The sequence below is a fragment of the Rousettus aegyptiacus genome, unplaced genomic scaffold (genome assembly GCF_014176215.1).
Source record: "Rousettus aegyptiacus isolate mRouAeg1 unplaced genomic scaffold, mRouAeg1.p scaffold_m13_p_10, whole genome shotgun sequence".
NCBI lineage: Eukaryota > Metazoa > Chordata > Mammalia > Chiroptera > Pteropodidae > Rousettus > Rousettus aegyptiacus.
This window is the reverse complement of record NW_023416285.1, coordinates 10,410,691-10,425,212: the sequence shown is the minus strand read 5'-3', so window position 1 is coordinate 10,425,212 and position 14,522 is coordinate 10,410,691. Positions and strand designations below refer to the sequence as shown.

General features: G+C 33.7%; 1 protein-coding gene across 6 annotated transcripts in view; it reads right to left on the bottom strand.

The window, feature by feature from the left end:
* Positions 1 to 14,522, bottom strand: part of SLIT2 (slit guidance ligand 2) — a 321,586-nt gene that overhangs the window by 105,253 nt on the left and 201,811 nt on the right. For 4 of the 6 annotated variants that reach the window (XM_016121248.2, XM_016121250.2, XM_016121252.2 and 1 more), the window contains 5 exons: positions 13,274 to 13,345; positions 7,291 to 7,362; positions 4,571 to 4,734; positions 2,703 to 2,714; positions 1,675 to 1,813 (listed from right to left, as the gene is read on the bottom strand). In XM_016121248.2, the coding sequence (XP_015976734.1) occupies positions 1,675 to 1,813; positions 2,703 to 2,714; positions 4,571 to 4,734; positions 7,291 to 7,362; positions 13,274 to 13,345 (459 nt within the window). The remainder of the gene's footprint in view (positions 1 to 1,674; positions 1,814 to 2,702; positions 2,715 to 4,570; positions 4,735 to 7,290; positions 7,363 to 13,273; positions 13,346 to 14,522) is intronic. The other 2 variants (XM_016121249.2, XM_016121251.2) reach the window with 1 other exon arrangement.

Genomic DNA, 14,522 nt, shown 5'->3' with positions numbered 1-14,522 from the left:
GTTTAGATAGATGAATATACTATTCCCCTACTCTAAAACTTAACATGTCTTTTTACTATCTAGTTAATCACATATCTTCTGACCAAGATGAAAGTTCTACAACAATCTGTGGCTTTAAAATTATATAGAGGTGCCTTTATTCAGACATTATTTTCCATGATGCCTCAACATGTACCTAGTACTCCAGCTAGGTTCAAATGTATAATCGCTGAAACATAATGCTCACTGTCACCTCTACCCTTGGTTCCTGCTTTTTTCTTTCATAGAATATCATCGACCTCTTCTCAAACCATATATTATTTTTCTTTCGAGGTTCAGCTAAAAAAATAAAAATGCCTTTTATGGGCAAGGCAGTGTTCTATCAAGTAAAAATTTGATGAGAATAATATTATTATGTGCAGACATCATTCCATGTGTGTGTCAAATCTCCACAGATTCTAGAGTTCCTACAGAGAATCCTGTCTCATACTGTAAAACTCTAGGCACATTTTAAAGCATACATTAAATACTTTAAAATAATGTCAGTCAGTCTTGTGAATTAAGGTTATTCTCATTTAAAATAAATTAGAGCAGTTAATTGGTGAAAAAATGGAAGGAGATTAGACTTTGGGTGCTGAGTATATAATAAAGTATACAGAGGTCATTTATAAAGTTATACTCCTGAAATTTATATAATGTTATTAACCAATGTTCCCCCAATAAATTTAATAAAAATAAAATGAACAATAAATAGTTTTAAAAAAATAACATATTTTTTGTGCCTACTCTGTAAATTTATATCTTAAGAAGTTGGTCCTATTTTATTATTTGAACTAAAAATGCCCAAAGACACTTATTTAGTTAAAATTTAGAATTGATCTTTAAAACAATAATATGATAGGCTGGGTGGTTAAAAGGCGCTTTCTAAGTTAATGGATATTGAAGTAAAGATTTTCCCTAATGCTTATTTCTCAAGATGGTAAAAGCAGTCCATTTCACATCTTACATGACCTTGTTTTATCCACATGACTTACGTCTGGCAAAGACAAATGTACAAAGCAGTTGCATACAAAACAGGTATAAAATACTTTGTTAAGAGAATTTAACTTTTGATGGATTTAACATTGACTCAGATAGGCTAAAGTGCTCATTAATTTAAATATCTCAAATGTTTTCTTTATAATATTCTTTTGTATACTCTGTGGCGGACTATACAACAGTTCAAACAAAACAGTGAAACTGCATTATAAAACATGAGTTCTGGAGGCGACAGAACACTGTCTAGTTATCTTTTTTCTATGATTTATTATCCCATCTGAGCCCTTCTTTTATTTCTCCTACTCCAGCCTAGAAATAGACAGGGGTAGAGCTATAGGCCCAAAGGTTCAGACTAGGTATAGCCATTCTTAGTTTTTCCTAAATAGCCTAATGACCCCTTCTCAAGGGAAGGAAAGGCACTATTTATCCTTAAAATACACTCCTTTTCATTCTACCTGTATTTAAAAAAAGACAAATCTCAGACACCTCAACACGATATTTAATTAAACAGAGTAAGGTTCAATACCAGTTTGAAAGGACCATCTGTCTAAGCTAATTGATCAGATCTGCCTTTGATAACCTGGGAATCTCCTCAGGAAAGTCATGGTTTGGGTCACTGGGGAGATGGAGGGATAAAGGGGATTTCAGGGCACATACATTTCTGTGATGGTCTCAGGCAGATTCGTGGGGATCTCAGTGAGACCTTTCCCACGACAATCTACGATATTGTTGCTACAGGTACAAGCAGTTGGACAGTGCAAAACGCTGCAGGAAGGAGCCATAAATGACTGGTGACCTGGAAAAGAAACACACGGCAATTACATTTTCCCTCCCAAAGCAATAGTTGTAAAGCATGCAAGCTTATCTCAATAACGAAGCATATCAATGAACAAAAATACATTTCTCTCAATACCTGAAGATAAAATGGGCCTGTCTTTCTAAAATATAGTTATGGGAGCATGAATTTATATTTTGGGGTTAACACTCAGATGAAGCAAATTAGGTTTTAAAAAGTCATTATAAAGATGATTTTCAAGACTTGAAATAATCGTGAGAAAGGCTAAATTCAGATTAGATGCGAGATTTCTATTCAAAAGTATTCTGAGTTCCAAAAAAAGCAGCCAACTTCAGACTAATCGGTATTCCATTCCTAATAAGCTTAAATAGAACTTGGTCTTTATTGAACTTATATAGCTTAACTTACTTTATCTCAAAAATCAAAAAAAAAAAAACAATAAAATTTCCCTCGAGTCTAAATAAGTAATCATGTGCCAATAAGCGTGGAGAAATATTAGATCTTGCTGTTTAATGTCTGGATAGGTTCAAAAGTACCATTTCTTTGAAGTTATTATAATAATTTATAACATGTCATTCTGTAATTTAGTCGATATGTTGTTTTTGTTTTTACCTTTGCATGGCCTAAAACGTTAGCACAAGTGGTTACCTGCAGGTATATAATTTCATTACTCCTTATTTGGAAACAGAGCTATTCTGAAATGAGATTTTACTGTTCAAATGAGAACAAGCATGGTTACTGGCTTAGGGACAGCCCTCTCTCCTCTGCAGGGGAGAACCTGGGCAGACGCCAGGAAGAGGCTGCAGGCTAGTTCCTGACCCAAACCCCATGAACAAGCTCTCAAGGTTCACAAAAATAGTCTCAATCTAAAAAAGAAGCGTGAACTTGCCTTCTTCCTCGTCTAGAAAACAGGGAAGGAGAAGCGAAGAGAGAAAAAAGTGGTTATAACGAATGGTTAGTCATTTCATTATTTTTTTTTTTATAAAGCAATCAGACCTATTGAGAACATTCCATGACATCATAAAACAATTTTGTTTCAGTTATAAAAAGTGTAGGAATATACATAAAAGGACTAAAAGATAACAATAACTTAGAACCCTACATTAGCATATTGTCTCATTTCTCTTTTAAGAAACTGTTAACTATTTATGATGCATTACATACACTTTTTAAAATGTCTTTTATTGTAATTTGAACAGATCCTTCTGAGGCAGAACCAACCCTATATTTATAAAGTAAATTACATCTGAAAATAAATGACTGTTAGCAATATCAGAGACTTTACTGTCTATGTTGTCTTCTGGAAGTTTTATGGTTTCGGGTCTTACATTTAAGCCTTTAATCCAGTTAGCATTAATGTAATGGCTAGGTGGGGAGCCAGAGGAGAGAAAGAGCAATTAGGGGGATCGTTTTATAAACTATATAAATGTCTAACCAGCGTACTGTGCACTTGAAACTAATTAAATAAAATTTTTTAAAAACAAATAAAAATATGAAAAAAGGAGTAAATTATATTTTAATATGGATAAATACATTTACATACAATTTTATAAATACATCTAAATCTCTCTCTCTCTCTCTCTCTCTCTCTCTCTCTCTCTCTCTCTCGAATCAGACTACCTAGGTTGAAATTCTTAGATTCAACTATATAACCTTGGACATGGTTACTTAGCATCTTTTTCTCAGCTTTTTAATCTCTTAATATAAAGATAATATAACTTCACTTACATGTAGAATTTAAAGAACGAAATAAATGAGCAAACAAAACCGACACAGACTCATAGATACACAGAACAACTGGGTTGCCAGATGGGAGGCGGGTTAGAGGAGCTGGATGAAAAAGTCGAAGGGAGTAAGAAGTACAATCGGTAGTCACAAAGTAGTCACGGGGATGTAAAGTACGGCATAGGAAATATAGTCAATAATATTGTAATAATATTGACTATACAAATAATATTGTATATCATTGAACAGTGTCAGATGGGTCTAGACTTATCAGGGGAATGCTTTGTAAATTATACAAATGTCTAACCACTATGCTGTACACCTGAAACTAATACAAAACAATATTAAATGTCAACTATAATTAAAAAAAATAAAAACTTTAAAAATGGTTAAAAAGATACTATTACATTTTTCTACAGTTATGAGGGAGGTGAGATGAGATAAATATGTGTAAAATACTTAGATTTGTGCATAAGCACAAAGAAATAACTAAGTACATGTCACCTACTAGCCAATGTCTCATTTCAGTTTTCAGATTTTTGTTACTAAAGCTAGTCATTTATCTCTTTTAAGTAGAACTGAACCACTAGTACATATGTATACGCAAAAAGCATTTCGTCACTCTGCAACTACCATCGAGTTACTTTTTGAATTTCCCAGCAGAGATGCAGGATTAATTAATCATACTTCCAATTGTTAACATAAAAGTAGATATAAATGATTACTTAAAGGGAAAATAATGAGTAGCAAATAGAACTAAAATCTAGGGATTTCCTATATTTCCCCTGGAGTGAAAACTGAAAAGGCTTTCATTATACCTTCAGTACAAGTAATCGGTAATTACCAACCGTGCACGAATGTCTTAGAACACATCATTATCATTGTTAAAACAGAGGATTTCCATACAGTGGTCAGTGCACAATCACATACGTTAGATGATGTCGCTGAAACCTGTAAAGTGTGTGCATTTTCCGGTTTTCTTATATGACAGCATCCAAAAACACAACAACACAAGGGTTCTTGCTCCCTTACCGCTGCAGACAAATTCTCGTTTTTGAACCTCAGCTACATTATGGCCCCTCAGGTGGGAGGGGCCCATGCACTGGGTGTAGAGGCCCACTCGGGGCCTTTGACGCAGCCAGTCAGACAGCCAGGCCAGGTGGCAGTCGCAATACAGGTTGTTGGAATGGAGGCGACTGAAGGAGAGGAAAGGAGTTGAAAGCGAGAAGACAGAACATAGTTATTCCAAAACTTGGAAAATGCTTTAGTAATAATATATAGCTTTATTTCTTAACCTATAAGTAGATCAAGCTTAGCAACTTCCAATCTACTCTAAAAATTAAAATGGTTTAAAACACAGAATAAAGTCTTTCTTCTTTTATCTCTGAGCTAAGCAAATATAAAGAAGCTTTGATACAACCAAAAAATCTTTTGCCTGTGTTCATTCTAAAGGATAGAGAGAAACAAATAAGTCCAAGGCAAATTCTCTGCAGTCCAGGCATGCTAACAGCTAATTTTCATGGGGGTATGAGGAGGTAAAAGGCGGGGTAGGCTAGAGGGCACGTTAATAAAAGTTGTGGCTCCCAGTTTGAATTCTTAGTTAGTCCTGGCGTTTTTAGCCTCTGCTGAAATGACTTACAAATCTTTTTAGGTCACTTTCATTTTTTGCTCAATAATACACTTCTTGCCCATCTCTCTACTGATTTCCTTCTTTTTGTTTAAAATCAGAAAAAAAGGGATTAGCAGCTATTGGCTCTTGAGGACCTATGCCCAAAGAGTAGACACTAAAATTAAAAGACATAAATGGGAGGGAGTGAAGGAATTAAGTGAGACCCCTCTGTGTTGGCAGAGATCCACATCAGGTCGTGGATCCCGTCCAAGCGGCAAATAGCACTTCTCCATTAATAAAATATCAGACAAATGTATCCACTAAATTAGGTAAATGACTTCAAACTGGCTTTTATGTTTTCTCAAACTAAAGAAAAGGACATCCAAAGCTATAAATCAAAGCATCATTCCCAGAATCATCTATGACATAGTAATACCATTTTGGCCATTTTTAGCTGATGTACTCAATTCTAACCCAATAACAGTAATGGATATTAAAACATGGAACTCAGTCCAGAAAGATAATTGGACCATAAAAATGGAATTTTTAAGTAGCAGTGATAATATAGAATAATGAAATAACCAAAGCAAGGGAATTTAAAGTTACATGACTGCCTTACATGCTCCTTAAGCTTGTAGATATGGAACGATCTTGAATCAAAACTAGACGGCATCAAAACTAAACTAGAACAAAAAGCTCCATTTCGGGAAAGTTAAATGACCTTTGTCTCCGTCTGCATGGAGTTCAGAGTGGCATTCTTTGGAAGTCACATAGCACATTCTACTTAATTGTCCTCTAAATATTTCCATCTAAGCCAAGCACGTTACAAGATTCAGTTACATGCATGCAAATTTGAAATAACAATATAACTTAAAATTTAAAAACCTGGTTAGTAAGACAAACTGTATTTTCTTATTTTATAAGAAAATAAGGCACAGTATCAAAAATGCAGATGATGAATGATTTTAGAGTCTTATTGGCTTTATTTTTGCAAGAAATGAAAGCTTGATCAATTTGTTTTTTAAAAAATTAACTAAAGTTAATGAGAAACAAATTTCATCAAATATAGTTTCAGTGAGGCTGGCTGTTAATTTGGTCAGATTAGTCTCAATCTGATGACCCTAAGAAAACATTTAGTTATAGCTATATACTTTTAAATTTTTTTTATTTTGCTAAATCATATTCCAAGGAAATTATTATGATGGATTATTGCATACATAGTTACATTTTAGTGAGAAAAATGGCATTAAGATTGGTATTAACTAAATGATAAAAAATCTCACAATTCAACTGACTTTTTTATTAAAAAGAAAATGTAATTTTTCCCGTAATAAACTGTTGTAAAATAATAAGTATTTTGAAAACCCAATCAAAATACATGTACCCCACGTAAAAAAAACACACACACATAAGTTTTCAAGAAATCCAGTGCTTTGGTTATGTTTCCCAGAGTTTTTCACATACTGTATATAATGTATATATATATATATATGTATATATATACATATATATATATATTTTATAGGTCAAGGTGATTTTGAAACCCAGTTCAAATGAGATTTATTTTAACTAAATATCCCTATCCTGGTTTTAAGGATTTATTCTTCTCCAAGAATTAAAAAAAAAACCATAGCTGTAGTAAATACTTTATTAGAGAACCATTTTATTCACCTAAAATATTTTAAGGTCCATCTGTAACCTTTGAAAAGATATTTTTAAAGAGAAATGCTGACACAACCTTAATTATAGAAGCACTAGAGGGTTATGCTGTAATTTTACGTTACAAAGAATGTTGGAGAGCCAGTTTAGCTTTATTAGGTTTGTGTGACGTACAGTAATAAAATCATAAAGATTTACCATTTATCATTTCTGACAGCCAATCAAGGAGTCTTCCATTTCTTAATGAAATGTGACCTCCACAACAGCTCAAAATAAATGTTCCCCTCAAACTTCCCAGAAGACATACCATTTAAAGAAAGCTTTCAAGTTTTCAGAATAGTTAATTTACTCAAATATCCAAAACTTAAAAAAAAAAAGTAGTGTTTCCTACTAGTAGTCTTGGTCTTTGCTTACTAAAAATAGTACTTAAAGGGAACCGTTAATTGATTAAATTGACCTTTACGTATATACTGTGTCTACTTACAAAGTCCTAAGTTTAGGCATATGGTTGAAACTTGCCACAGAAAGTCTGGTGATGTTGTTATTGTTGAGAGTGCTGTAGAATAAAAAAAAAAATTAGAAATTTTAGATATGAAATTTATTAATCATCCTGTATACAAAAAATAAAGAGAAAACTTCTAGGGTTTATGTTTATACAAAACGACTACCTGGTAGAGACAGTGTAAAGAATGTGCTATATTATAAACAAGATGATAAATAAATTTTATGCTTGAACGTATTGCCACACATTGTTTTATTAAAGATTACAAATTTATAGCTTTAGACACAGCATCTTTAACGGTTTACATGTTGTGATATGCACCGTGGGCACACACGCGTGTCTGTTTCTGATACTGGTTAAGAAACGAACACGAGACAGTCACAATTGAAAAATTAAGCAGTTATATTTCCTTAGAGGGGTACGATGTATAATTCATATCCATGAGTAAATGGACATATTTGAAATCTCCAACTGAAATCTCATAGCAATAGCACAGAATTGGTTGTCGGGTCCTGAAACAGACTCCTGCTAATTCTTCTTTACTGTAGACATCAGCCACTGTTGAAATTTCAGTAAGAACAATATCCGTATTTGGTACTTGCATTGGGTGTGAACAAAGTGACATGCTGTAGCAGTTGACTAAGAGCTGAACATATTCTAACAGTTTTTAGTTGAAGTCACAAATTCTGTCCTTTTTTTTAGTGATACATGTTAGTGATCATGGCTTCTTGAGGGTAGAGTCAGAAAGATGGATGGTCAAATGGGACACGGTGAAAATAAGTATAATTCTTGTTTGGTTCAGTTTTTTCCTACTTCTCCCCTAACACATTACATTATTATTACTATTTCTTCTCCTCTTCCTCCTCCTCCTCCTCCTGATTAATTCATCTAATATGTCCTGAATGGCTCTTATTTTTATGATGATAGGAATATTATAAAAATAAATCAGGCTTATCAAACCTATCCTAAAAAAACATATAGTCCAACTACCAAGATGAATTACATGAGTTACAAAAACTTAAGAGTTAATAAAGATTGAGAAGAATTTTTTTTTCTCCCTTCAGAGAAGTCTGGCTGTCACAAGAAAGTGAGAAGACACCCATCCCAGGGGTGTGTGAGTATAGTGTGGAGATAGAAAATGTTTGCAGTATATAGAAGCCACGGTAGGGTGGTGACTAAACAGGACAAGTTGCTGAGGGAGGCGGGAAAGATGGGATCAATGGCCCAGGTGGACAACTCTGGCATTGGAGAAAGGATTGAATTAAGCGCTTGCAAATTCACTTGCCTACAGAGGCCAGGCAGGGAACACACATGAGAAAAGCAGGCAAATATATACAGGAAGACAATGGGAAAGAGAGACAGAGAAGATTAGACAGGCAGCTGGTACCGAGGAAGACCTTAGCAAGCTAGCAATGATGTTCCCCTTTGTGGCAGCTAATATTCCGCTCCGACTGACTGTTGCTGAGCTATAATGGAAGGCTGCCAAACAATCGGATTTTCTCAAGAGAAGCTAGAGATGGAAATTTTTAGGTCAATCCTCCTAATTTTTAAATACTGGGAACTCACTCAAATATTTCAATGAGTGTGTGGTCCAAGTCGGTTTGGGCTGAGTAAGGTCCATTTGTGAGGCCACGTTAGGCCAGCTGGTGGCTGCAGTTGTTGAGGCTGGGGTGTGGGGTGTGGGGTGGTCAGGGGTGGAGGGATTAATTTAAACTTAGTAAAGTAGGGCACAACAGCCACATATCTAGAACACGCACTGACTCTCTTTACTCTCTGGTTTTGCATCGAGTGATATAAGAACTAATCCAAGGGATTTGAATTAAGTCACATGGGGGGAAAAAACACTTTATGAAGGACCTATAAAGCATTGAATAGGTTTAGCTCATGTTATCTAAAAGCCTGTAGCATTTTCCCTGTACTCAAGTGAAATGAGAGTTTTTTCAAACACCATTAAAATATATCCTGATGTTTGCACTAAAAGGTTTCACTTCTCAAAGGGATTTGCTTTCAAATGACCCCTTTTCCCACCCTAAAAATTTATGCTGACTTTATATAGTGAAAAATCTTCAAAGTACATAGCATTCTAAAATGTGACTTTGGGGATAATATTTTTTTAAGTTATTCACATGCAGCAGACTCACATTAATTTTGAACTATAATTTCTTATGATTCCACACAAAAGAGTTTCATTTAATGCTGGAGCTGGTGGCTATCAATTTGAAGTCTTTTCTCAAAATGTCAATTTGTACAGTGCAACTGAAGAAATAAATCATCTTAGTATTTTTATTCAGCATTGACACTGGCAAAGCAGTATTGATACTAATACTTGGTAACGGAGCAATATGGGGAACCAATGAAATTAAATGATTTAAAATCGAATAACAAATGCGTGTTAATTAGATGTAATGACACGTGTATGTCACGGTCATGATCAATTCCTGTTCTGAAACAATGAGAATTTATATATTATACTTCTTTATTTGTGAACACGTTTTTCCATATGAAAGTCTATTTCTATGTTCAACCTTAAGATTTTCTCTTTGTAATGAGAGGTAACCTTGTACAAAGAACATCGGAGTGTAGAAATACAAACTGTTGGTCTCGGTATCACAGAGGCCTTCTCAGACCTAGATCTCGATTTTATTTTTCTTATTCCCTTAGTGCCAAGCATAGGAGTTGGTAGAGAGTCTGATATTTAATGGATATGAGTTACTGTGTTTCAATTAAATTAAATTATGCCCATTTAATAGAAAAGAAAAAAAATAAACTACCAAAAACTAGCAACTCAAGGGATATATATTTCATTTCTCAGTCTAGAGTCCAAAGAAAAAGAAAACATTGATTTAGATTTGGTGTCCAATGTTATTTTTGATATCTTCATATCAAGAAAAGAAAAAAGTTCTAAATCTTATTAATCAGAATTCCATAATAAGGCCATGAATATACAAGTGATAAACTTCCTCTTCGCTCTCATCTACCTTAACTTTTCCTTCTTAAACTCTATTCATTCTCTGTACCTTAATATATTTCCTAAACTAATAAATTGTCATCAGTGGCCGAGAATGATTTACTCCCATCTTCTGTTTGGCCTCAGTATCGTCATACATTCACAAATAGCTGATGAAATCAAATTTTTTAAAAATCGAAATCATCCGGAATCTGAAATTGAAGGTGATGTGCAAATTAATGTTCCTTCATCATTTCCACATTATGAGACAATACATCCTAGAGTTATAAATGGTACAAAATAAGCAAAATGGAGAACTTTCTTTCCCAAACCCTTAGGAAGAGAACTCTATGAAAAAACAGCTCCTGACCAAACATTCATAATAGATGAAGTTCGGATTTCCTTGACAGACGATCTGAGCCGAATGAATCCCTGTCCTTTCAGGAATGTATCCAATTTTGCATTAAATTCTTGATCAATTAATTTCTCTAAAGGTTGAATGAATTATGAGGATTTAAAAATTAACACATATTAAGAGAATGTCTGCTTGACTTTATAAAATTTTAATATAAAAATATTTACATTTTGAAAAAAATTCATATTTTCTTGCATCTCGTACTAATTTAAATTTTTTATTAATCAAACTCTGACCCTTATATATCCCTTTGAGACTTCTTTCAGGTCCTCAGAAGAGTTTTCAACAGTTTAGATTTTTTATTTTGATTCCGTGAACCATAAAATGTCACTCTTTGGTATGTTTATGATAGTGGGTCTTGCTAAAGACACCTTTTAGATATTTTGTTATCATGATAAACAAAATGTATGAAGTGATGGTGTTTTTATGACTTTACTGCTGCTGCAAAATATTAGTTTATAATAAGCAAATGAATAGTTACTGCGTTTTTCTTTGCACATAGATTTCTCTCTCTATATATATATCTATATAGATATAGATATGAGTTACTATGTTACTATATCTATATATATTTATATTACTATATATATCTATATCTATATATAGATATAGATATGAGTTACTATGTTACTATATCTATATATATTTATATTACTATATATATCTATATCTATATATAGATATAGATATGAGTTACTATGTTACTATATCTATATATAGATATAGAGAGTACTTAACATACACTCATTATATATACAAATTATTCGATATCTAATAAGTATTTAAGCTCATTTACTTAATAACAGAGTACTTTATTGAATTTTACTTGATTCGAAACGCTCAGCAAAATTTCCATAAAATGATTGGCATTATTCATATTCCTAGTTAGGAGCATTGACTCAGGAACAGTGATTCGGGGCTTGATCAACTCCATTCAGTCACATAACACTTGCGGAAGTCTCCTCGCGCACAGAGTTTGGTGGCATTGACTACGGTTTTGACATCCAACTACTCTCATGAAATAGTTGTGTCTGAATTATTCCGACACTGAAACAGCATCAGTCAGCTTCATATATTAAAAATGGTCTGGAACACAGTTTGAAAAGTGGCCGTATAACTATAATATTTTTTCAAATATATTAAAAATGGTCTGGAACACAGTTTGAAAAGTGGCCGTATAACTATAATGTGTGTGATAATATTTTTTCAAATATTTTTCCTATGGAAAAAGTTAGACTTATCAAGACAGAAAAAAGGGGATTTCTCATGTGGCTACAAAAGGGTAGCTATTCTTATAACATGATTTATCTCAACTTATTCTTACATAAGTGTTTAAAAATGATTAATAAGAGCACATAATGCAGCTAGAAATTCTAGTCAATTATTCACAATTAAAACCAAAATCATATAGGAAACATTGCTAGTCCCTCTTGCTCTCTGCCTGAGAGGAGACCACTGCTCTGTCTGTGGAGTGTTACCGCTTTTCTAATAAATTTTTGCCCCTAAAAAAAAAGAAAGGAAAAAAAAAGGAAAATATTGCTAAAATAAACCATTCCAGTTGAAACTTTAAACTTTTTTTTCAGTATTACATCCCATTCCTCAAACTCAACTTACAAAACGATGGAATATTTTTTCTTTCCAGGATGATCTCATGATTTCTAAATAACTTTTATCATACAAACTAAAATTTCAAAAACTCTTAACATTTAGTTCAACTTTGTATTTCTGAGTAAACTGAGTCAGAGACAACTTACAGCATAAAAAAGTATTTTATTCAGAGGAGGAATCTGTAAGTATATTTAAAAAGCTGGGAAATGTGGATCTTTGGTAAAAATTCCAGAAATAATTAGGCAGCTTAATGGCTTTAGTAACTCTAGTTTTCATTAAAACTATTTTCATTATAATTAATAACTTCATTAAAATTATTTTACTAAGTCAAAGAGATAACTTAGTTACCTCCAAACAATTATGTCAGCCACGTCCACCAAGCAAGGAAAGAGAGAGGATGCCAATTAAAATTCTAATCTGTGGGTTGTGCTTTACTAAGTCAGTCATAAGGACTTTAAAATGGACCGAATGGGCAACTCGTTAAAATTAGAAAGTAGATTTTGAAATAACCTTACAAAGATGACGTTATCTAGTCAAAAGTGACATCTTAAAATGAGAAAATGTCTTTCCATTGCACGGCAACTACAAAATACACCGACACATCAGCTACTAAGAGGTTTATGTTTTGTTGTCATTTTTCCTATACGACTGATGCTATCTTAATATTTAGCAATTCTAGGAATTCTCACGAATCCTGTGAATGAGAATATTTTATTATAAGGAGGAACACTTCAAGGACAGTATATATGTGAACATGTGAGCATCCTTCTTAAATAGAAAATTTTACCTAAACATACAGATATGATACGCAAGGTTTTACACACACACACACACACACACACACCGACTCCTCTTTTTTTCACTCTGACTATTTAAGCTATCTCTTTAGAAGACCATTCGACACGAGGTTTTAAACTAGCGGATACGCTTGCACGTTAACACTCCCCAGACACAAAGCTCCCTTTAAAAGAGTGAGAGAAATAAGCGGTACTTACAGCACTTCCAGGTCCCGGAGCGCCCTAAATGCCCCATCTTCAATACAGCTGATCTGGTTGTAATCCAGTTGCCTGTTAAATAGATTAGAAGAATATATGTAAAAGGCCGACGAAGACCAGCAGGGTTAGGGGAGAGGAAGTCTCCTGAAGGGTCGAGGAAGCCCTGGCTGCACTAACTGAAATGCTCTCACGAACACACTCATCTGCTCAGGAATGTCACGAGCCATTCTGGCCTCAATGCCGCCACTGAAATCTCTTTTTGTTCCGAACTGTCTGTGCAAATAGCAGCCCTTGGAAAGCTCCTGTAAATAATAACTGCACCTTATATTAAATGCCATAGGAATGCAATTTCATTACATCAAGAAAAGCTATCCATTAAGAGCTTTCAGCGTCATCTTGCTGAAACAATTTCATTAAGGTAAAGGACTGTAAATCACTTAATGTCACATGCACCCCCTCAGTGACCTAACAGAATCCATTTATCAGAGAAGCCCAGCTGCATGTTAATTTCACTATCCTTGGCAAGAAAGAGCGAGACTACTTTTAGGTTTTCTCTTTTTCAAAGCAGTTTTCCTTTGAGAACTCCAAGTCAAGAAAGAGAAATGATGTCCCACATATCTTCCTGCTTTTCCTAACCAAGGAGCTAGCAGATTTTCTACGTTAAGTTTCACTATTCTCACAGTGTGCATTGTTTATCATTACATGCGAATTCTCTCAACTGTAAATACGGCATACTTTTCGGTTAAGGGACTCCTCGAATTATACTACTCAGAAGATAAGTTTTTAAAGTAGTAACACATTTTTTAAAATTTGCTTTTCTCAAAGATGCTGGTTTCAGTCCCAAATATTACAAAATATGTACTGCAGCGACGTCGTTGAAACACGACCTACATCTACAGTAAAAAGTTTAAAATCTGCAACAGCTCTTTGCAAATAACACAAAATTCAAACAAATAAATCTCTTCTGTAGTTTAAGTACTCATTTGTTCAGATTCAAAGATGAGAAAAAGCTGCTTCAAACTTGGTTAAGTCTACTTTTTCCTGCTGTTTGTTTTTGGAATTGAAATTTCTTTATTCACGCTAAGGAATTTACTTGATTAAAATGATGAGCTAAGCACTAAATCCTATCTGGCCTATCTGATTGTTATTTTTGTTTGTTTCGTTTTGTTTTTTACAAATGAAGCAGTTGTTTAAATCAATTAGCTTGAAACTTAGTGCAATCGTTATTCCGGTAAAGAAAAAGTATTTA